Source organism: Haliotis asinina, chromosome 8, assembly GCF_037392515.1.
Source record: "Haliotis asinina isolate JCU_RB_2024 chromosome 8, JCU_Hal_asi_v2, whole genome shotgun sequence".
Classification (NCBI taxonomy): domain Eukaryota; kingdom Metazoa; phylum Mollusca; class Gastropoda; order Lepetellida; family Haliotidae; genus Haliotis; species Haliotis asinina.
The window spans coordinates 62,557,768-62,582,646 of NC_090287.1; the positions used below are offsets into that span (position 1 = coordinate 62,557,768).

A 24,879-nucleotide genomic window follows, 5' to 3' on the forward strand; every position below is an offset into this window, starting at 1 on the left:
GTCATCGGTTCCTCATTGCTCATATCGACTCTCATGGTGTTGATCACTAGATTGTCTGGTCTGGACTCGACTATTTACAGACCACTGCCATATAGCTGGAATATTGCTGAGTTCGGCGTAAAACTCAACCCACTCACTCGTTCATGATGTATGGGACTTGGGGTGGACGGGGTATGACATGAAGCATCTTTCGGATGACTTGACATTTTGATTGTCCCATCCACAAATCACTGTTGTGCCATGGATAACTGACCTAATTGCCGTCAGTAGCAAACAAAAGATAAAGACTTTATGGGGTCTTGTGTTGCAGTCTTCTAATAAGCAATAATTTCGATTCGTTAATATTTCCAAATAACAATTAAGGAAGTTCAATTAACAACTGAACTTACTTTATAAGTATTTATAGGGGTTCATTCACATTGTACATGCAACTCCACAAATAATCATCATTAACTCCACTGGACATGATTGTCACAAAAAACCTCGATCTTTGGGAGGATCGCAATAAACTAATATGTTATTGTTTCTTCTTACATGTCCAGCTGAAAGCTCGCAGTCAGGCGATTCCACGCCGTGACGTTGAATGTAGATAGTGGTCATTCATATACTTTTTGCATGACCTGACGTCATGCACTACTTTAGGAACCTGTTTACCATCCGGCTCGAAAGTATATCAATGGGCAAGCTTCTTCATTTAAACCAAAATATATTCATGTAAAAACGGATATCTGATAGACGGAAAATAGAAGCCAATATCTAGTGAATCTTCCTGACCCACCCACTCTGATTAAATATTTTATATGATCAGCGTACCGGTACATTTTACACGCACTCTTTAGGGAATGTCGCAGTAGAAATGAGTGAAGCAGCCGTGGCAATTTATGGCTGTTCGACTGCCCTGATTTTACCCCAACTTTCACGTTTGCTGTGCTGTTTATTGTATTAATATAAGCACTGAAGGTATGTGTCTGCAATAGTTTGAAATCTTAAAATCTTTGAAATTGCTTTTAATGTGCATGTGCATCACGTTATTCTCAGTATGTATTGCTTTAATACAGTGACCCTCTACGAGTTAGAAATCGCATTTCAATCATTTGACGTTTCTTGCAATAAGATATCTGGAAGCTACGACATCGTTATTAAATTGTACCGTTGTGTCAGGAACATGTGAGTAAATGTGTCAATAAAAGATTACCGATTTCGTATGTTGCGTTCGGTTTAGATATCTCAGAGATACGTGTAGCCGCAAAATAACAACAGTAAACAATCGCCGAAATTCCGGTTGTAATATTGCGTTATGAATGTGATCTGTCAAATTTAGCGGATTGTGATAAATTGACATCAGTTGATCTTTGGATGTATGGTTTTAGATGTTGTCGCACATCATTATTTCTGGTGTTTATTCCAGTTACGGAACTGTATTTTCACTTTTATATTAATGAACGTGTCATCAGAGTTGTCCAAATTGAGCTTAGCTTATTGTGTGTGACCTCAATAAATCCAATGTGTGTTAATCAGATGACAGATATTTAACATAGCCATTTGTCACGTTTGTAACTTCTATTGGATTATGGTATATAAATGTCAAATAGAATCTCTCTATGTTGTGATCCACATATGTTGTATTTAAAACTTGTCATCTATGTTTTCTTAGGATATTGCCAAGATGTGACAGAACAGATGGCCTCTTTTTCTGCACGGCATAATATATCAAGTGAAAAGACTACGCTTGTTCATAAAATGATGAATAGAATGGTGACTCGTGTTTGCTAGAAAGTCTTCAGGGATGTGTGTTGTTTGTGCTGGGCAATGGAAGCAGGTCAGAAAGGGGCAGATAATTCAGAGTTGGTCTTATCAGGAATTCCCAAGATGGATACGTCAGGACTGCCATTGCCCATTATACAAGCAGCAGATCTACAAAATTGTCAGGCATTTCCAGATCAGGGAACATCTCTTTCGTATGTTTTCCCCACGATTCCACTCTCAATCAATGCTTCCATACCACTGCTCACAGAAGGACTAAAAACTCTTCCTGTAGTGAAAGAGGAAAAAGGATTAAGGCAAACCTTTGATCCTGTCACAACGCAAGCACTGCAGGACATTGTTAATTCAGGTTTATATGTACCATTCACAAAAATGTCAGATTCTAATTTTACACAGAATAGCGACAATGGAAAAGATGTGAAAAGTGGTTTTGAAAGGCAAGACATGCAGACAGTTGGTGGCAGTCTAACTGAAGATAAAGGCATGTCACCCCTGAACATTTTAGTGGTATCGTATCCTGACACTGGTCAACAGAGTCCTTCTGTAACTCAAGCTGGAGCGCAAGGACTTCGTTTTCAGTCTGCAGGTGGTGCAGGGGATGCCATGTTGAGTGCTATAAACTACAACGACAGCGACATGCTGCCAGACAGTGCCTTTGATATGAATGCTGCAAATTCTGCTCCAAACCTGCCACACTTAGATGATGGAATTCTTGGCAGTATGGGAAACCCAGCTCAGAATATCCGTTTGACAGAGGGCCATCCTACTCATTCATTTGATTTGTTTGACAGTAATGTGCATGACACATTGTCACTTTCACCGCAGCCTTTCTCGGATCCAAGTTTTTCAGTTACAGAAACGAGTAACTTAAGTGCTACAACTGGGGATTCAGAAGGTGATTTTCAGTTTTGAGCTATCATACAATATCAGATATTAAATATTCAACTAAGACCAGACTGAATTGTCTTCTCAGTATGTAGACATCTGGTGTATGAAACTGAGGTACACATGACCTAAAAATGCTTCTGATGTTTCATTGATAAAGTTCAGATACCTCTGCTTTTTATTTGTTTGGCAATGACCATAATATTTAAAGAACAATTTGAAATGTTATCTCATTACAAACTTGACTTCCAGCAGGTAGTGGTGAGCGACGACAGTCTGTGGAATCTCCTACTGATGGTGCTAGTAAAGCCAAAGGTAAAAACCGCCAGCCCAAGGCTCAGGTGTCTCCGTCTAAAACTATGATACAGTGTCCCACCTGTAACAAAGCTTTCAACAACTCCAGTGCCTTGGCCAAGCATCGCCTCACACACAGCGATGAGCGCAAATATGTTTGCTCCGTCTGTCAGAAGGGCTTCAAACGACAGGATCATCTGTAAGATTTTTTGCATAAATGTTTCTGTGATATTGCTTTCCATATGTGCTAGCATGTTTTGATGTGATATGGTTTTACTTATTTTGTGTATATTGTAACATTTTTACACTTGCAACTTGATTTCTGTTAGGATTCAGGAACCTTAATTTTCTAATCGTAATACATCCACTTGTTTAGTGATAAACTTAATGGCACTGGGACAGACTATAAAGGAATAATGCATGATGGACATTGTTAGTCTGGGTAACCCAAACTGCCTGTGAGGCGCTAGAATGTTAAAAACCATGACTTGCCACTGGGTAGGCCATTTTCAACAAACTCACTTACCTAATGTGAAACCAGGACTATGCTTCCTTGTGGGGTAGCCTAGTGATTAAAGCCTTGGCTCGTCCTGCTAAATACCTGGGTTAGTTTCCCATAGGGGTATGATATGGGAAGCAGTTTTCTTGTGTCCTGATAAGAGGTGTTGCTGGCATAATATTGCTAAAACTGTTTAAAACTGAACTCACTAACTCGTTTGGTAGCTCTTTCATATTTGTTTTTCAAATTCCATGTATTTTGTCAGTTTTTCGTCAGCTATTCTTTAGTGTTTTTGTATCTGTAATTGTTACAATGAGTGAGTGAGTTCATATTCAACGTGTAATTGTTACAGATACCATGGTTACTAATATCTGTGCAACACTTCAGCGTAGCATGATAAATTATGTTGCAATACATTTTTTAATTGGAAGATTTGTATGCCAGTGATTGTTATGTGATAAATTGTTCAGTCCTGTCATTGATCTTGTGATCTTGTGAGATTGTCTGGACAATATCTGCAAGATTGTGAATGTGTAAGGAGTGTATAATTTTGTTGATTCAGACACAAATAGACAGTCACCATGAGTAGACTGTAGATATTATTAAGATATATTGGTTGCAAATTGGGGTCTTTTAAGGTTGTAATTAGTGTTCGGTCCAAGGGCACCTAATGAGATCAGCTGGGATCACTCACTCACTCACTCACTCACTCACTCACTCACTCACTCACTCACTCACTCACTCACTCACTCACTCACTCACTCACTCACTCACTCGCTCGATGGAGAAAGACCCATGTAGTCAGGTGTTTCTCATCAAAATATTTTGTGAATTTGGACATAATGTGATGGCTACTTGGTATTACAGCAATGGTCACATGATGACACATCGAGAGAAGAAGCCATACCAATGTCAGATGGAGGGTTGTGAGAAGAGTTATTGTGATGCCCGTTCTCTGAGGCGTCATCTGGAGGCAAACCACCACCAGTCACCTGAGGCCATTGCTAGTAGTGTTCAAGCCAGTATGGCTGCAGCTGGTATTCCTACAACAACCACAGGGAAACCCCGACCAGCAGAGAAGCTGGCGGTGCAGGAGGCCGTGAGTCGGATGCAGATGGGGTCCCCCTCTTACAGCGCCAACACAACTCCCTCACCTAGTCCCAGCTACACAAGCCCCAACCCTCAAGGACAGATATTCCAGTTTGAGACCCAGTCTGGTTTGCCAACCACTGTTGTGTCCACACAACAAGCTACACCAGCCCAGGACCAATCTTGGCAGGAAAGAGCCAGGGTGTATGATTTTGTAGGTAAGGTCTAAGTAGATACATACTGGATATCATACTTTGACAATCTTAGAAATTCCACTTCTTGATGAACTGAGGACTTATGTAAATATTACTTCACTGGTCCACATGGTGTGTTACTTGTCCTGCTTGAAGGAGATAAAATATTTACTCTATTTACATTATCAGTTAATTTGTTCAGTTCCAACATTGTCCAATTTGTAGCAAAATTGTTACATTGAAACTTGAATCAAGGCTACCAGCACTATTATTTCCATGTGTTTAATGGGAAGTTAATTTATAAGATTCAGTAGTATGCTGAGGATACTCATAGTATCATTTCTGGTCAAATTTGCCTCTACGAGAGAACCTGTAGTGGAAACAGTGGTATTTTAAAACAAGTTTCACATGATGGCAAAAACGGCAGAAGGAACAAACATCTCCTGGCGTTCTTTGTTACCACCAGAAGAAGATTGCTTCTTTTGCCTGTTTGCCAATATGTGAAACTTTTAAAGTACCACAGATGTAGCTATGAGATAACTCAATAAACTGGGCCATTCATTGACACTATACTCGTGGTGGCAGTTAACATATTAAGTTATTGTATGTTCCAGGCAGTAGAGTTTAAGGGTTGTCAGATTGGGGGTAGTGTCCTGTAGTTGCATTTGATGTCTGAATGGGAGCGATTATCACCATGTGTTAGAGAACCTATGCTTGTATTTGTTTTTCTTTTCGTATTGTTGAAGGCACCTCAGGCTCCAGCCAACCCAGCCCACACAGTGGGGATCAGTCACCAGGGTATTCTGCTCAGGTGAGCCCAGTGACACCAGTCAGTCCGATTCCCCACAACCAACCCACCAGTCCCCTCACAGGACAGCAGCGACCAGCATGGTTCACTACCACCCCAGCACCGCAGACGGAGAACAAGAATTCAAGGTATGAGAAGCAAAGCATAACATCACCTTCCTGGTATGATGATCAAGGGGAGATAAGTATGCGAGCAACCATGACCCTTAGTGGAATTGTCAGTGTTATAGGATAAAGATTTGAACAGGATTTAGTTAAGCTATACATCGTTTTATCAGCAGCATTCTTTTAAAGTGAGTATTTTTGTAAGCAGAACTTTACATTTCATGAGAATCTCAATCTGTGGTTTGCCAAGGGAGATAACTCTTCTTTGTATTAACAATGGTGCAGATTGCACAATATTCTGCAATAAAATTTTAAATAAATGGTTGCACAATATTCCGCAATTAAATTTTAAAGAAATGGTTGATAAGTCAGCCAAAGATGAGGTAAGAAATGCTACGTGTGTTTGTAGTGTTGAATTTGTACCATATTTGTTACAAAAAATGTTTTCACTGTTTACAAGTTCATGTTGATTTGTTCTTTCATAGTGATGAAGCCAAACCACCTGTCCAGTGTAGCATCTGCCAGAGGCGGTTTAAAAATATTCCAGCTCTCAATGGTCATATGCGTCTACATGGAGGATATCTTAAAAAGGTTTGTTTATTCCATTTTAAACAAATGTATCAGAAACATTTGTAAGTTAAGTTTAGGTCTATTGTAAGTCATTCTCTTGTCCTAACAAAAACCTAATGATCATATGATCAAATATGAAAACTGTTTCTTATTACTAACAAGTCACAGTATTTATGTTGCAAATGGATTACACATATTCTTATCTCAGTCTTCTGAGTAAATGCTTTATTTGTATGTGCAGAGTAAAGAAGAAAAGAAGGCGGCTAAAAAGACAGAGATGGGACCTCCTCCACCTCCTTCCCCAAGACAAACAGTAGCTGCAGCCAACCCAACACAGCTTCAGGTCCAGATGAGTCCAGTGTTGCCCAACATTAGCCAGGCATTCCAGACACTGTCCACAACACCAGAAGTGAGCACCAGTCAGAGTACTCTACAGGCTTGTGGACTGACCACTGTTACTGTGCACCAGGGTCAGATCAGTCATGACAGTCAGCTTCTTAGGCAGCAGCAGCCACAGCAGGTCATCCATCAGCAGCTTCAGCTTCATCCCAATCCACAAATTCTAGAAGAACAAAGTACTAATTCCATAGAAGAACAAATCAAGAATCTTCAAGCCCAAGCGTTCCAGCAGCAGCAGCAGCAGCAGCAACAACAGCAACAACAGCAAGATCAACTGGCAGCAGCCCAGGATCAGCTTCCATCTTCACATGCTCAACAAGCTGCTCAGCAGATCCAGCAGTTGGTTCAAAGTGTGCAAGCAGACCAACTCCCTCAACTTACAGTACAGCAGCTTGAACAGTTGCAGCAACAACCAACGCAACAGATACAAGTTCAGCAGCCGTTAGGACAGATTCATCAGTTACCCCAACTGTCAGCACAGCAGATAGAGCAGTTGCAGCAGCAACACCTACAACTTGGGCTGCCAGCTCAGCTCCAGGCAAGCCAGCTTCATCAGCTTGTGCAGGAGCATCATCTACACCAGTTACAGCAACAGCAGGTATCTCAAGCAGAGGTAATCACCACCCATTCCCAGCCAATCTCATCTTCTCAACAGTTCATTCAGCTGACACCTCAGCAACAGCAACAGCTGCAGCAGCTGGCGGAAATCACACACATTCCTGTGCAGGAGATGTTGGATGATTCAAAGGATAGTGCAGAAGAAAAACAACAACAAATACAGCAGATTCAGCAGCATCTGGCTGCTGTGGACCCCCAGACTGCTCAGAGTACCAGCCAGCAAAATCCCTTCCCTCAGAGTGTAGAGTTTACATCTGCAGGAGAAGTTCAGATTGCTCAACACCAGTCTCAGGACTTACCACAGCAAATTAACTTGGATATTGCTGCTAGAGACTTGCCACCAAATTTGGAACTCCAACTGCCACAGCAGTTATTGCCCCTCCAGTCTCCACCTATAACACTTAACTCTGTGGCTATACAGAGCAGCTTGCAAAATGCACTCAGTTTAGTGCCTCATCTTGAACAAAGACATGTGCTGTCAGGCAGTGGACAGACCCAGTTTGTCAGTGCCCAACATCTGACTACGGGGCCAATATCTTTGTCACCTGTGACAGACAACCAAGAGGTGACAGTTGCTCAGCTACTTAACAGTATGGCAAACTTTCAGGAGGGTCTGTTACTGCAGCCCACAAGTCAAACACAGCCAGCGATCCCCAGTGACATTTCAGTGATGCAGAGTCAACCATCTGTGACCCTTCAACAAGATAACTTGTCAAATATTCAGTCAACGTTTAACCCTCTCCACATGCCACAGTCTGTCTCAATTCAGTCTCTTCCAACACAACAAATGTTGGACAGCATTACCTCAATGCCTCACTTATATACTATTAAATCAGAATCTTTGCCAATGGACGTTCAGAGTCCAGTCTTGGGAGAAGGGAGCATGGCTCCGAAACACAAAAGTGACTTTAAGCCAATTGTAGAACAGAATAGTGAACTTAAACGTAGATTGTCTGCTGATTTAGATAGGAGCTCCCCTAAGAAACTTTTAACTTCGCAGAACAGTCTTGCTATGCTCCTCACCAGACCAGGTAGTGATAGCTTTGCTAAGCCGTCAGTCACCAAAGACTTGGATGCTGTGAGCAGGGTTAGAATGAGGAGTAAGTCTGGAGACGATCACAAGTTAAAAAGATCAAAAAGTGTTGATCACACATTCATGAGACCAAGAAGTCGCACTGAATCTGAATCAATATATAGACCAAAAAGTAGAGTTGATGACACAATTATTGGGAGAGCTAAGAGTCATCCTGACGATATGCTGTCCAGATCTGATGGTGCCGGTGTGTTCAGAAATCCCATGTCCGCCAGTCCCATGAAGGTGAAACGAAAACATAGACCAGCACCTCTGTTTATTCCATTGCATCTAAATAGCTTTCAGAGTCGACTTCGCTCCCCACGTCTGTGGGACGGAGGTGATGGGCGACTCCGAGGTTCCACTCCTCCTCCATACACTCCACCGCCAATGTTGAGTCCTATTAGAAGTGGCAGTGGCTTATTTTGGACCTTGCCAGGCATCAAACCCATCACTCCCAGGTCGGCACCAATCACACCAAAGCTTTCTCTGGCTAACAGGAGAGGTAAGGAAACACAATGCTTGATATAATCACATTCTCAGCATGTTTGATGTTGAAAAAAGAAAATGATTGTATTGCTTTGAATCCATTTATTTCTGAGTTAAAAATTCAGTAAAAACAGGTTTAAAGAATGTGCTATGAAAGTTTCAAAATGATTCAGTATGGACTGAATGTAAACAATTATTTCAGCGAGCCATGGGCAGAAGCCAGAAGCCATACCAGAGGTTGTTGAGGAAGAACAAGAAGAGGCTCCACCGGAGACTGATATTCAGCCGTAAGTAACACCACATTGACATAACAAACTTGCGTGGAATGTGTGCTTCGGTCTACATTTAGTGTGGGTAGTGAAGGTTTCTAGTTGTAATTATTAAATGAATTTAGATTTGGAAGGTGGATTGTAAATCAATGTAATGGTGGTAACTGGACATTTCAACATATTTTCTATCAAGGTGTGTATTACAGACTATGTTATGATGCATAGTGTGTTAAATATGACTGTTCAAGAATGCAGGGATGGTGTTAATAACATGTACTTCGTTCTCTCTTACAGGTCATCATTTGTATTAAGAATTATGCCATTACGTTCACCTGTTGTTTGTGATAGTATTGTGAAAGTGAGCATCCCTGTTTCAGACATGTCAATGTTGGAACACAGTACCAAGCAGAGTTACCAGCTTATAATTGTGAGTACCAGATGTACTTCGTTTGTTTTCAGGCTACACCTGCAATATTTTAGCTATAGGTTAAAAAGAAAGGTGTCAGACATACTGGACCAGACATTTGTGTGATAGATATTATCATGTGAAATGCATCATAGTGTTAAGGTGACACTGAGTCAACTGATCTAGTAAATGACCTTTTACATCCAGCAAAGGTTGACAGGAGAAAATCTCCAGATATCCTTAAAATGGCCATTAAAGAGAGATTAGTGTGATTGCAGTTGATAGTGCTAAATGCAGAACTATGTCAGAATTGCATTATCTGGCACAAAGTTTTGTTGCTTAATGGTTCTGAACACAACACATGCAACAGTGTTTTATCAAGCTATACAGATACTGCATTCAGAAAGAATTACACGTGAAAGGGCTTACATATTAAATGTGTTCTTATGCAGTAGGCATGCACCTTCAGAAGTGCTGAAGGTGGTTAGAGAAAAGCAGGATTCTCTACATTGGTTTTTCTCCACTATCTGTGCTGCAGCAATTTTTCAAGAATATGTGCTTATGTGATCTTTTGTCAGCTGATCGATCTAAAGCAGCAAAATATGTGTTTGGGGAAGACCTTGTTTGGGAACCTAAAGGAATGGGGTCGAACTCTGATGAGGATGGTGAGTCACATGATGGTGTTAGGTTTTCCTCCTGTGTGTAAGGGAAAATGAAATGTATGTTTGCATGTCTTGAGGAGGGGTGACTGAAAATGTTTTCAATTAGTGAAATAATCCATTCAATGTTCTTTATTTTGTCTGTGCTACATAATTTCTCAAGTCTCTGAATTATTTTAATCAGAATTTGCAAGTATTTGCAATATGAGAGAACCTGCTTTATTTCCTACAGTTGAATGATTCTTAGGGACACCTCGGTAGTTTGAGGTTAACAGGGTGAATGTGTTTACTCAATGTGTCATGTATGAGGTGTCCTATCATTATGTCAGTATCAGTATTTCTAACCCTGGAATAAGCCCAGACACATCTCGATTGTAATTATATTGACATTAACTGTTTGGCTATTTCTGTGACATTTAATTTGAAATGTTCAATTACATGTAACTGTTTTGATTATGTTACTTCCTATTTTCTGTCTTCAGTGCAATATTACCAGGACTTTGCATGTTCTGCAGCTGTGAAGGGCAATGGCTCTAATGTTGAATATGCTCTCCATCTACTCTACCTTTGTGAGGGAAATGTGCAGGTATGGTAATTTGGCATGGCAGTGCCTCTTCAAAGTCTGCAATGCTGTGACGTGCTATAGCATAGTAAAGACAATTCCAGATTTATCTCGTAATGCCTATATTCCTGGTATCCCTGGAAATATGAGAAAAATATTAACTTGCTTCCAAAACAAGGATTTTTCTCTTTCACACGGAAATGGCAGACTACAGGGTACAAGGTTGTCAGAGACCGCCAAACTGGTGGGATCCTGAATTGGCTGATAGTGTCATTGTACCCTGGCTGTCTGTGTGGATCAGTTCTCACAACATTGATCCCTAATTGTTCACATTTTTTGTGATGTAGCTTGAAAATATTTTAACAAATCATGAACATGGCTATATACGGGATGAGTATATAGTTACCTATATGTCTTGTGTGATTGAAAGATCTATGAAATACTTGTCTACAGTTTAATTGTATTTCCATGTACCAGTGTTTTATAACTCTTTGTCAACAATATTTCAGAATGCAATGTTGATGCTGATGGATGACCCACCAAAACTGCCGAAGAACCATGGAATATCAGGTTTCAAGTATCAAGGTATGTGTGATCTGCATGTACAATCAGTGTCATTCCTTGTCAAACACGTTTACCTCCCAATAATTTGCAACGCATGTAACATCATGCACACCTGGTCACAATAATTAGTAATACATGTATAAATTTTATGCAAATACATAGCCCTTGTGATGAAACTGCAACAAACAGGAAGACAAGAGCCTCTATTTTTACATACAAAAGTAAATATGAAAAATGGCCAGTCACAGCTTATTTTTCTTATCCTGACTCATGCTTATTATGCTTATCTCATCCGTCGATATGCAGATCGTTTAACACTAGAAATACCTTGAAGTTCCCTTCTAACTGAAGTGGACATACGATGCACTCACCCATTTCCCACCAATACGGTCACATGACCAGCCATGCTTGCTACTCACTCCTTCATAACCATATGAGGACTGTAGGAGGCACTTTAGGTTCTGATATGGCACTAAGTTTTTGCATTAATTTTGTTCCTATAATGTAAATTATGTCGTATTCAGTTTTTGGATTGTAATTACTATCCTCAGATTTGGGATCTTTTCAACCTAAAGACTTAAGTCTTCAGCTACCACTAGACCTGCTCTGAAACAATACTGCATGACTACCTTGTATACCCGCGTATAATGCGACCCCCCTCTACACCCCTTCAAAATTAAGGATAAATCATATACCCTGTGTATAATGCGACCACGGATGAAGCACATCACCGGCGCCAATAAAAAAGTGTTTTGTCATATATTGTTGTTTTTATACGAAGCCTTGTGGAGTGTATTACTCCAAAATGACCTAGAATGAAGCACATTACCAGCACACCTCCAGTAAATACGTGTTTGTCTTGCGTTGTTGTTTTTTCTACGAAGCTTTGTCGAGTGTATAACTCCAAAACAGTCGCTAGGTCCCGTATACTGTAAGGACAATCTCCAGCAAACGAAATGTATTTTCGTTACTGGTTATATGTTTGTCTATTTTGCCGTGTATTTCAGTATAGACGTAACCACATACTCTTCTGAAGGAAAGTGATTGCAGCGATAATATAAGTTAAACACATACAAATATGGAAGTAATATGCTAAAGAGATAAATGAAATATGAGATGATCCCACTCGTGAAGTGTTTGCTAACTCTGTGTGGAGTTTATATTTCTAACGCGGAGACCCAATCGGCGAAACCTACTCAATGTGTTGAGTTTCTGAACCACAGTTCTTAGTACACAGCACAATTAGTAACCTATTCTAGTGGTAATGTATAAGGAGTGAATTGCCATACCTTTGCGTCCGTGGTAAACCAGATTTCAGGGGAAAATGGCTACCATTATCAAGAGAGGTGAAAATGATGATCGTCTAAAAGACCTTGACTTGTAAAGAACAAATTTCGTTGGGAATGGCTGGAAAGAGCGCCCCCCTTGACTTAGCTTGATTTTTCAGTGTTTTTGACAATTTGTCATTCTCTTGTCTGTTTACCGTGTCAACTGGCTTGTAAATCTGGATCGATGGTCATTTCAGCTTTACAGAGAATATACGTTAAAAACAAGGAAACGAGATACAAATGGTCTTTATTTCGGATATTAACAGTTATTTCTGACTAAATGCAAAGTTTTCTTGTGAAGTGCTGGGATGACTATCAAATGCCGTTTGACATCTTCCTGACCCCCTCATTCTAGGTATGAAAAACTTGCATTGTACGCGGGTATATACGGTACTTCGAAGTCTTTCAGCAATGATATCGTCCCTTCTGACAAATGTCACATCTGTGATGAATCTCCAGTACTACTTCCCGAAATACTGGTTGTCAGCATGCAGCATCAATGAGCAGAGTCTACTAGACTTTCATTAACTACGCCGTCTTCTACAGTGCATCCTTCACAGAGTTTACTATCTATGCAATGTCTGCACGTCAGATGCTTCTGCAAATCAGTTGCTGCTACTTACACTGCAGTCAATGGACAAAGGCCTCTTCATGCAACAGTTCACCACTCATAGGATGAATTTTGTGGATCTACGTTTGGAAGAGGAACGGAAACGCCAGTCAGCAGCTACAACTACAGTCCCCTTGCGTGATGGTTCATCGGCTGCAATTGGTCAGTCGGATGAAGAAGTGGCATCTGCCCTGTGTGCTACCGTTCAAGGAAATCATCGCCTTTGGCTGTATCCTTACGTCGCAGTATGGATCATGTTCCTTCCATTGACTTGCTGACTGCTTGCACTCCTAGATCCTGCTACAGTTGCAAGTGTTCACTCTCTACATCCCCTGTTCTTCGGAGATGCTGTCATCGTTTGTCGTCCTCATCAGATGCGGACTTGCGAACAGTTTGGACTCCAATGAGGCTCATACCTAAACCTCTTTGACGTTTCTGCCAGTTGTGCCGATATCTACCATCTGGGAAACTTTATTTAAAGCCTTCCAGACGGCGAATAACTATCAGCAACAACATATCCTGCCTTCAGCGCTCGTCTGCTCCCACATCCAGTGGAGCCCATTAGGAAAGTAGAGGGAGTCATACAAGCTTATCAATGAGAGTTGCAATAGATCCTTCGAAATGAAGAATAAGTGACTGGCTCAACTGGATACAACCACTCAGTGTACCTTCTTTGGACTCGCCTGTTCCAGGGCTATCGACGATGCTCTCATCTTCAGATTCATGAAGAAGAAAGGATGATCCTCTCGTCACTTTTCAACCAGAAGAAAGTTCAACAATTCTTTTCGGAGCATCCAGCCTTGACATCTGGTGGATTGAATTTACTACGCCAGCAGGGTCATCTTGGGTGGACAGATTTGCTAAACCCTTGTATTAGCCTGTCTGGTCAGCATCTGCGGTGTTGGATGACAGAATTGAGGACGTCGCTAAATCTGTTATTCGGTACTCCAGAGAATTAGTGATGATAAAGTTGATCGACACTTTGACTACTGTCCTCAAGCAGACATCTGAGTGTTACTCCAAGTCAAGTTCTCTGCGGTTCAGAGAGGGAGAGATAAGAAGTACAAAGCACACGATGGCATGGGTTCTTTGCATCACTCAACCAGAGGAGACAGGTGCTTCCATGGAACAGGACACGGTGCCAGGAGTGCTAGAGGAGGAAAGCCCTGATTATCAGGTTCGGAACGACTGCAGCCTTCCACCCCCCAGCTGTTCCCATACAACTTTCATGAGTGGGTGGACATCTACAGTGCTACTCTAGAAATTGGTGACTTCTAAACGACGATTACATCGTAAGCATCTTATGAGATGACTACAAGATCTCACAAGAGACCCAGCACTCTTCGTGTATGGCAGGGATCAACAAGACAAACTAGCCAATGCCATATCATCTCCACTAGAGAAAGCCGCAGTCGAAAAACTACACCTAGATCGGCTAACACCAGGATTCTACTCCCCAGTATTTCTGGTACCCAAGAAAATTTCCAAGGAAAAGTTTTAACATGAAGTTAAGAAGGATTATCTACTGAAGTGATTCAGAATGATCCATCCACCACAACTGCAGCATCTCATCCATCCAGCGGATTATCAAGCCAACATCAATCTACAAGATGCCTACCTGCACATTCCGATACATACAGACTCATGGAAATGGATGATTCTACTGTTTGGAATATCTTTGACCCTGTGGTTATTTACTCGGGTCACCAAGCCCATAGTCACTACCTACATCGGCGGGGACTTTGCAGCACCTTTTACCTGGACAATGACATTCAAGCTCATCAGGAGACAAGTCATCTAAGACTACAGTTAGGCTTCGTCATCAGGATATTAACTCAACTCGGATAGCTTGTGAATCTACTGAAATTGGAAATAGAGCCGCAGCAAGATCTGCAATTCCTTGGGATTCACTTCATCACTCTGTTGAACTGCATCGTCATCCCAGAGAATCAGTGGGTTAAAATTCAAGCCATGATAGAACAATCTGTACTCTCTCCGTTACCACTATGACAGTGGCAATGTCTACACGGTCTGTTCACATCAGCACAGGATTTGACCAGATGAGGACGTCTACTGCTATGCAACGGTTCCAGGGTGATTATGACCCTGTACTTGTAGTAAAGATACATGTACATGAAGGATGGTCGCCACTGGTCTTAATCTTAACATACAGTTGCACTAGACACTGATCTATATATCATCATGTTCCTGTCAATGAATGCTTCAAAGAAGACAAGTTTGACTGGATGTGATTAATGTGGGTGAGTGCATTGTATGTCCACATTAATTCTTGTGTTGGACTTACGAGATGCAGAGAGAGTGGCAAGCATGGTTGGTCATGTGACTGTATTGGCGGGAAAGGGAGGCTGCTGAGGGGTGAGTGTATTGTATGTCTGCTTCAGTTAGGAGGGAACTTCTAGGGATTTCAAGTGCTCCACTATCTTTGCATTGAGGGTTGAGATAAGCATGATAAGCATGAGTCAGGATAAGTATAAAATATACGTTTTGTTCAGAAAATGGCATTTTTGTAGCCAGGACCATTTTGAAGGCTAGTAAGAAAATGGTATTTTCCAATCCTGCTTCAAGGATGCCAACTCAGTGAAAGAGCCAGTGAAAATTAGTCACTGATTCACTGTGGCATGCAGTATTTTTACAGTTGTTTCTTTTCTGATCTAGAATCTGACCCATGGACATCTCAGGAAATCGAGGCCTTTCACCAGGCACTGCTTCGGTTCAGCAAGGATTTCTTTGCCGTTTCAAATGAGGTCTGTATGAATTATTTTACTGCTTAAAATTAGATTGAATGAAAACTAGTCTTGTAACAGTTTGACTTGTATGTAAGCATATATATAAAAATAAGTATTCACGGTGCTGCTGATTTTATTAAAATTTGTCATAGTATCCTTACAGAAGATAGGAGCCCCTCCAAAGCGAACGTTTATTTTCCAGTTGTCATTGTTGACATTGTCTTGAAAGCTACCAACGTACAAAGTATTACCAATGGAAATCAGTTTTGTAAGGGAAAAAACAGGGTGTGGATTCCATCATCCTTCTAGTCCAGAACATTCATGATCATGTGCTATTCTCTAACATAATTGTTAAATCAAAATCTCCAAACCTATTTCTGACATAACTTGTGTGGTTATGCACTTTAATAAAACCACATATCAAAATGACCCATCAGAAGTTACATGTTCATGTGTCCAACATGAATCAGTTGTATATGTTTCAATGCAGTTTGTATGTTCATTTGTCCTTTTGTGAGAACACTATGAGAAGCATCACCACACATTCATAAATTAAGCTGTCATTAGAATTGTCCATAAACAGATTTTGTACTGCTGCTTCATTACTGTGATGAGTTGTGCTGTTTCTAGGTGAAAACAAAGAACACAAAGCAGTGTATTCAGTTCTACTACCTGTGGAAAAAGGTTTGCCCTGAAGATTACAAAAAATTACGAGCACTGAGGCGTAAGCGAGAACAGGAGGCTTTGTACAATCTGAGATCCCGACCCCAGGGAGAGGAGCAGCAGCAGCAGCAACAACAACAGCAGCAGCCTCAGCAACAGCCTCAACAGCTGCAGCAGCAACAGCCTCAACAGCAAGAGGAATCAGACTCTGAGGACAGCTTTTCTGCACACTCTGGAGAACCAAATGTAAGTCAACATAAACCTCTGTATACAACAAGAACTTAACATTTGGATGGTACTGTTGAATGAATAACCCCTATCAAGGCATGTATATAATAGTCAGTGAATTGCTTTTTCACAGCTTGTCTTGCCAGAAAACCTTTCACTTTTGAGACATGATCAGGTGCATGTTAGTTTTTATTAGCACACATGTCTGTATGAGATGCCCTGTTTTGAAAAGATAACCCTAGGGCAGGTTTTGAATACAGACTGATTTGGTAGGTTGTTCCATATGTGATGTGTCTGTGTGCTTTTTATGTTTAATGTCTAAGTTTTTCCATGTGTACGTACGTGTGTGCATGCACATATTCCATGGGTAGTCTGTTTGTTGTATCATATGTAATGTGTGTGTTGTTCCAGGTGTAATGTGTGTATGTGTGTGTGTGTGCAGGGTTCCATGTATAGTGTGTGTTCCATATGCAGTGTGACTTTCTGTTGTTTCATATGCCACTGAGTGTTGTGTGGTTCATTTTAAAGACTCATCTATGAAATCAGTTTTTCTCCCTGCATTGTGGTGATGTTTGTATCATGTGTGGGTGTGTGGAGTTCTATGTAGCTTGTGTCACTGCTGTGCTGTGTGTATTTTGCGCCTGCATGGTGTGCCATATCATGTGACTCTGTGTCATGCTGTGTGCCCTGATGTGTAACTGTGTGTTGGTGTCATGTGTCATGTAATGAGTATGTCCCTGTATCGTGATGTCAGTCTCCCATCTGGATTGTATCTCATGTATTTCCAGGAGATAAAATCTGACCTTGAGAGCTCCTCCATGTCCTCTTCCCCGGCCCCAACATACACCTGTGACTACCCAGAATGCAATGCTGTGAGTCATTCTATTAATTTTTATGAATAACCAATATGCATATTTAATCTTATAAGTTTGCAAACTAGGCCCTGTTTGTTTAGTGTAATGCCTGCAAAAGGATCATCTCACAACAACCGACAAAGTGTATGTTACAGTATTGGAGTATGATAAACTTAGTTACAATAACTGCCCCATGGAACAGACCACATGTTTCTCAGCATGCTCATTGTTTGTATTTGAATGCTGTTCTCATTAATCTCCGCAAGATGCTAACTTTCTTCTGAAATGTGAAACCTGCATTAAACCAAACTTACTTATTCACTGACTTTTTCTCTAATGCACACAATCTAGTTTTCTGACATATTTTTGCATTGCAACAAAGTCATGTCTGAGGAACAAACACACTGAAAGCAAAATTTTCTAACCAATTAAATGTGTGACTTGGACAAGTATTTGCCTTGGTTTTCTTAAAGCTATTTGACAGGATCCCGAATATTAGTTGACATATTTTTAAAAGTGTCTGCTTTGTAATAAGTGCTGTAGTTTCTGTTGTCCACCACACAATTTAACTTTTGTTCAGTAGTCTATAACCTACTTATATATCCATTCATCAGGTAGACCACATAGAGGGCAGTGTGGTGTGACCGTTGCAGTGAAACTGTTTCTTCGGATTTTATAGTATTATTGTGACAGTACAATCAGTTCTTGGTGATAGACTATACACTATATATTTGCCTGAATTAAGAAATATGCTCCATATATAATATGAAGTTTTTAAGTAGTTTGATGAACATGTTCAGCCTAGTTACACCATTATTAAGATATTTTCCTGACCACATTGATCCTACATTCTGTGTAGAATCAGAATACGTCACATAGAAGAATATGCCTCAGGTTTCCTTCATGAGGATGAACTGCTTACTGTCCAAGTGTCACATGAAAGGAACTGGCTTGTATATTTGGATATGGTAGGTTTGTAAGGTATAAATTTTTTCCAAACTGCAGTGTGCAAGTGTATCCTGTTTTTCAGATCTTCACCTCCAAGCAGGCCCTGAATGGCCACACAAGGATGCATGGAGGGGGCCCAGTACGACCTCCCCCTCCATTCCATGATACTATGCCAGAACACCCTCAACCACCGCCACCACCACCACCCCCACCACACCCCCATCCCAATCCACACCCTCCTGTCCATCGCAAACCTCGCCCAGCCACACCCAGCAAACCACCAGCTACTGATGGCACTGGAGACATCTTCCCATGTAAACTCTGCAACAGGTAAGATCTATGTTGTTTTTAACTGGTTCCAGTCTCAATGCTTTAAGAGCACAATCAGGAGGGTAGCTCCGTGGTTTTAGGTAGCCATGTCACGTCAAAAGCCTGGTTTTGATTCCCCACATAGGTATATTGTTTAAAGCCTATTTCTGTTGTCTCTGTAATATTGCTGGAAAATTGCTAAAAACAGTTTAAACCCAATTCTCTAACTCACTCTACACAGTTGTATGCAAATAACATATTTTGTGTTCTTTTGAGATTTATGGTGTTTAAGTGCCTAAAGTATGTTCACAAACTGGTTATGAGCAGGACAAACACGTTGAAAAGGATGAACAGTCAACATATTTGAATATTTTGAGATGAACGTGCAGATTCAGAACTTGGGGGTGTTTTCTTAACATATTTGAATATTTTGAGATAAACCTGCAGATTCAGAACTTGGAGAAGGTGTTTTCTTCTCAATGACAAGAACATAGCCAACTTCATAGCTGCTTCATATCTAGCACATTCTGATATTTTTGGTATCTTCTGGCTCTGTTTACATGATGTTGAATGTTTATTGTTTACAGAGTGTTCTACAAGGTGAAAAGCAGAAGTGCTCACATGAAGAGCCACAAAGTGCAGGACAATGAAAAGAACAAAGCCAGAGAATTAGAGCTTGCTAAGTTAAAGGCGACAGCAGAAGTTCTTTGAAAAGCGCTGTCTTGTCAAGACTTGCCTTTGTGACAGCATGAACTTTTTGCAAATGTAAAATGCTCATCTCTGTATATCTGGAGGATAGCAGATTCATGATTACACCTTTTCAACTTGGGTAACCTCCAACTTGGGTAGAATAGATAGGTTTCCTGAATGCTGAAATTGTAACAGGGTATGTCAAAACAGCCATATATTACAAACAATTCTGTATTTTCTTGATGGAACCTAAGAGTTGAGACAGTAATCAGGAAGGCTGTTTTGTGCCAGTTGCTTCCAGTACCCCAGGTAGCTACTGTACTCCTTGATCTGCTGTTCCATGGAAGCAGTTCTGGAACTGTGTGGTGACTCGGTGTCCTCTGAACCTTGAAGAAATACAGAGGATGGACAATCCCACATCAGTTCATGATGGCAGCTTCAAGACATTATTCTACTTGTCTAGACATGACAAAGTGTGCTGGAAGACCAGAAGCTCAAGTTTGTCAAGAGACTTGAAGTTTTATATCTAGTGTGGACTTGCTGCACTTGCACACTCTCTCATCATGGTCGTGTCACACAACCAGTTATGGCCTCATATCATGTCAGCTCCTACCATGTTTTTTATGATTGTGTACTTTCCGAGCTTTCCTTTTAGATAGCAGAACGTTTTAGAAAGACTTTGACAGTAGATATGTTTGAAAGAATGTTTTATACAATGTTCTTAAAAAGTTTTAACTCATGTGGTGCTTTATTATGACCCAGTGGCTGTGATGTTGGGAGTCGGAGAATGACATGGTGTGACACCCTATATTACACTGTTACAGACGTGGAGGATTAAAACTAGGCTTCCTTATGAAGGATCACATACATTTCATTACACCTACACTACACCACACCACACCACTACACACACTACACCACATTACACTAAATGACATGTCTAATATGAATATAAATACATGTATTATTGTCAAAGATAAGGCTTAATGAGAAATATTGTTTTGTACACTGTACAGATGAATGAACTTCATGTTGATACATGCTGACTAGTTCTGTATCCTTGATGTGGGGTTGATTACTCTTGAGTTATATTTCATGAGTTACAAATCAGATAAATTAAAAGAAAAGTTGAAATTAGTTTCAAGAAGTATAAATATAAGCTTGTGTCGTAACTCATGTTGAAGTGCTAATGTTCCAGTAGTTTCAATCTGATGGAATACAGTGAGAGTGCTATAAGGTTATGTTCATTTGGAGAAATGACAGATGTAATATGTAACAATTATTAAGTTATTCTTCATCCCAAGGTTTTCTTCTATCCTCCTTTCTTAGAATTGGATTTTCTAAACAAGTGTATTATCAAACTGTGTTGAAAGTTACACACACAGTATTTGAAATTCTAGTTCCTGATGTCAATGTGAGATTTTGATTCAACAAAGGAATAAGTTGCATAACAAGTACATTAGACCTATTTTATCCTTTCCTGACAGCACAGTGATTTTGTAAACAGTATTCTTACATTCTATAATATAGGACTGATAGCCTCTCCCTCTACCTCATGTGTTGGCCAGTAACATGCCTGTTTCAGGAGTGTTAGACCATTAGACCGTCACGCTTGCTACAGATTAAAACCCTCTGAAGGAGGCAGAAGGAAGGTTATCTGGGGAACTTGTTGGCATTGCTTCAGTGATCATCTAAATCTGTAATATGTTGTCACCTTCTTTAATCATCTTACTAATTATCAGATCATTTCTTGTCATGGAAGAAAGTGTTCCTTTCCTCAATACATCAGTTAATTGAATGCAGGACGCAGAAAATCTGATTAAAGATAATGGCAGTTTTCTTCATGTAAGCAGTATTAAGAACATATTACACTTGGTCCATATAAGGTATTGTGAACTTACACTGGCCTCATGGAGTCTGCCATTGTATTGCTCACAATTGTGTATGTGTGCTCTAAAAAACTATTGGTTGGAAATGTGCCAAATGTTTTCTACATTTCAGTGTCCACATCTGTCTTTTTTAAGCACTTAATATATTAGATTAACACTGGCATTGCTGTGCTGGTGTATTTTGACCCATGTTTTACTTGTATTCATCTGCTGATTTCTATCCTGATAACTGTTGTCTGCCACTTTAAGCATCCCCATATCATCAAACATACACTTCTTTGCAAATGAACATGTTGAGTGGCATATATTTTGTTTCAAAGATATATTCATGTGTATAGGTGTTGTTTCTTTCCTAAATGTGTAGGTTATAATGTAGTGAATTAATTAGGTCTGATCTGACAGAATGGAAGTTGTGAGAATTCTTTCTTCTTGGGCACAAATACAGGTATTGTCAGCCGTGGTCTGATTCCCTCTTTCTTCTTTTGATATATGAAGTAGTGACTTCATATGTGAGTGAGTGTTATTCAAAACTATTTTTGAGAACCATTAACCTATGTACATTAAATTTGATCAACCAGAATATTGGGGACCAGAAGCTATTTTCTAATTAGTCTTGTTTATGAATGTGAAACCTTGACATCGTGATACTCAAACAAATCCATAATTTGGGGATAAGACTAAGTGTCTTTTCAGAATATAATTTTATGTTAAGATCATATCATAGATTAAATAGGTGGAACTAACGAAATGGTTTTCTGGTCCAGCCACACCTCCAGATGTGGGGGGAGCCTTAAACAAAGCCATGACTTGCATGCTGCGACAGGAGGAAATTTGCATAGATGCATAATTGTTTTGTTTTGTTGTTCTCATTTTTTTAGAAATATATCTTGACTACTGGTGGCACAACTATTTTCTTTTGAACATTCCTTTGAGTATTTATAACTGGATTTAATGCCTCCAAAGTAGTTGAATTGCTATTGGTCTTGTCCGTCCATTCTGTCTTTGCCTGACTTCAAGTGGGAACCTTGACCAGGATATTCTCTAGAATTTATCATTTGTTTCTCAAAGTTGTCAGTTTGCTTTTTCAGTTTGTTTTATGCATTAGTTTTGAAAGAATAATCTTCAACTTTAATTATTTTAAGTATTATTTTCATAAGTAATTCAAAGTTATTAATGGCATTTCCTTCAAACATTTAATGATGTGTTGAGTTATTGTTTGGTGTCAAGGTTGGAATTTACTTTAAATCAGTGATCTTAAATATTTTAAATGATCAAATTTACTGAAGTTAATTAAATTGTTGAATGGCTCAGTTTTAGATTTATCCACATTTCTACTATTTAATGTAACTGGAACTGAAAGTGTTTGTTAATGCCTTATCAGTACAATACTAATATCTTTACCTCTTGGATATAGCTGAATATTGTCTTGAATATTTGGAACAATATACATTTGTTACAGTCATATTTTTAAGTGGATTTTAAAGCAGATGAATAAGCATGATTTTCTAATATTTTATGTATGTTGTTAAAATATTGTTTTGAATTGTCTGTACTTTCCTTAAGAAAAGTATGCGTCAGATTTCTGTTAAAGTTAGTATGCCACAACCCAGTATTAAATGAAAGCTTTTTTTTAATTGTTTTGCTCTTATGAAGATAACAACCCAATGTAATTATCTGTACAAGGCTTCATTTGGTATCTCATTCAAACTCCGAACTTTTGATAACCCTGTTTATTAAAATCTGCAGCCTATTGTTTCAGTGACAACACGGTGCAGTTAGTACTTCTAGTCTTTTTGCACAAGATTTTCATGACACGAGGAGGAATTACCAGATTCAGCTTATTGTAAATGAAAGTTATTAATGCAGACCCTCAATGGTTACCAGGGAATTTAAGCTGAAATTCTTTAGGAAATTGTGATAACTTATAATAAGGTGAATCAACTGTTGCTGAAAGTAAGACATGCAATTCATACTGCTTAATGCCATGGTCTTCACTAATCATTGCTCCATTGTTGCAGATGGAATGTTATTTTTACATTGTCCTTGTGATTTTAACATACTTTGAGATACTTTTATACTTACCACCTTTAGTGTTATGTATGTTCGTCAGTGAGAATTAGGGCATAATGAATGTTACCAGTATAATGCTCATATCAAGTTGCACTAACAATGTATGCATGCATCTGTTTGTTAATGACCACACCTCTAATGAATTGTATCTCTCTGGTCATTGTACATAACTATGACACATTTGCTCATCAGGTGGAGTGCTTCTACACTTATGACCATACCATATTAATAACTTCAGAAGTTAATCATTTGGTTACATTGAGGACTACAGGTAATCCTGATTTTCATATTCCAGTACTGATATGCGATTTTAATGGGCATATTGTTATATAACAAGATAGATGTTGGTAATCTAATTATGAATTGTATGCAGCCTTAACTTCTTGTCATTTGTTTTTGCGGTATTGCATAGTACTTCGTTCACTTGTCAATTTCAGGGTGAAGTAAATAAGGCAATATCAAATTCAGTAATTTCATTTTTGTGCAAACATCCAGGGCAAGATATTTTATTATTAGTCACATAATAACAATTGTGTTCATGTGTCTCTAATTTAATAAAATAAGAAAATTGAAGTTGCTCAGTAAATTTTGGTTAATTGTGCAGTCTTTTAGTTGATAGGAGACAAGTATTATTGGGGATATTTTAGAGTTAAAGAACCATTATTGTTTTCCATGTTTCTTACTACAAGGAAAGCACTCAAGTGTATGTCATATGTGTAGAAGCGACTTGTTACCAGTCTGTATGTTGATCATTGTTGGCACGTCACCTGTGTGTGAATGTGTGTATGAAGTATGTTTGTGGTGAGTGTGTAACTATGCTGTACATAGTGTATCTATGTACTGTTGTTCAGGAGTTGTCCTGGTTGTGGCTTATATTGCTGTTAAGAAAAGATTTATTTTGTTATCAGGTAAAACCAGCCTGTTGTATCCCCTAGCTAGACCCCTATTGTACCGTGCTTGTCAAACAAAGCTTGTATATTGTCCTTTGGCAAGCAGGAGAGAGTGCCATGTTTATGTTTTGACTATTGTTAGTGGTGCGATATGATTCTATAGAACCATTCTTGAAGGTACCTTTTATCAACCATGCCATTTTAGTCATCATCTCTCATGACATAGCATTTTCATCGAATAAAATGAGAGGTTGGAAGTACCTCATGAAAGAAAGTGGCGTGTCTTTTGTTTCATCTCCCAAGAATAGGCTGTTAGCTTACTGCAAGTCATTAAGCTCATGAGGTGGTATCTTGACTCTTGTGTTTATCGCTTAACTTCTGCATTTTTGTCTTTGAAGCAAGAAATAT

General features: G+C 39.5%; 2 protein-coding genes across 5 annotated transcripts in view; both read left to right on the forward strand.

Moving 5' to 3' along the window:
- The window catches only part of LOC137294727 (cyclic AMP-dependent transcription factor ATF-3-like), a 270,414-nt gene that overhangs the window by 105,636 nt on the left and 139,899 nt on the right, over window positions 1–24,879 (forward strand). The gene's annotated exons all lie outside the window — the stretch shown is intronic.
- Window positions 851–24,745, forward strand: LOC137294721 (transcriptional-regulating factor 1-like). 4 transcript variants are annotated; one of them, XM_067825801.1, is made up of 17 exons: window positions 851–960; window positions 1,655–2,659; window positions 2,902–3,142; window positions 4,310–4,756; window positions 5,476–5,661; window positions 6,123–6,228; window positions 6,449–8,801; window positions 8,988–9,072; window positions 9,432–9,481; window positions 10,039–10,125; window positions 10,602–10,705; window positions 11,191–11,266; window positions 15,860–15,948; window positions 16,561–16,839; window positions 17,610–17,693; window positions 18,706–18,953; window positions 19,520–24,745. In XM_067825801.1, the coding sequence occupies exons 2-17, from the start codon at window positions 1,810–1,812 to the stop codon at window positions 19,641–19,643; spliced, it is 5,409 nt and encodes a 1,802-aa protein (XP_067681902.1). In that variant the 5' UTR covers window positions 851–960; window positions 1,655–1,809; the 3' UTR covers window positions 19,644–24,745. The 4 variants fall into 4 exon arrangements, with proteins under 4 accessions (XP_067681902.1, XP_067681903.1, XP_067681905.1 ...); XM_067825802.1 differs by having other exon boundaries at window positions 4,310–4,749; window positions 5,472–5,661; XM_067825804.1 differs by having other exon boundaries at window positions 2,905–3,142.

Coding starts and splice junctions, on each gene's coding strand:
- LOC137294721 (XM_067825801.1), top strand. CDS start 1,810: ATGGAAGCAGGTCAGAAAGGGGCAGATAATTCAGAGTTGGTCTTATCA. Junction 4,757..5,475: donor TATGATTTTGTAGGTAAGGT/CTAAGTAGATAC, acceptor TGTTGAAGGCAC/CTCAGGCTCCAGCCAACCCA. Junction 10,706..11,190: donor TTTGTGAGGGAAATGTGCAG/GTATGGTAATTT, acceptor ACAATATTTCAG/AATGCAATGTTGATGCTGAT.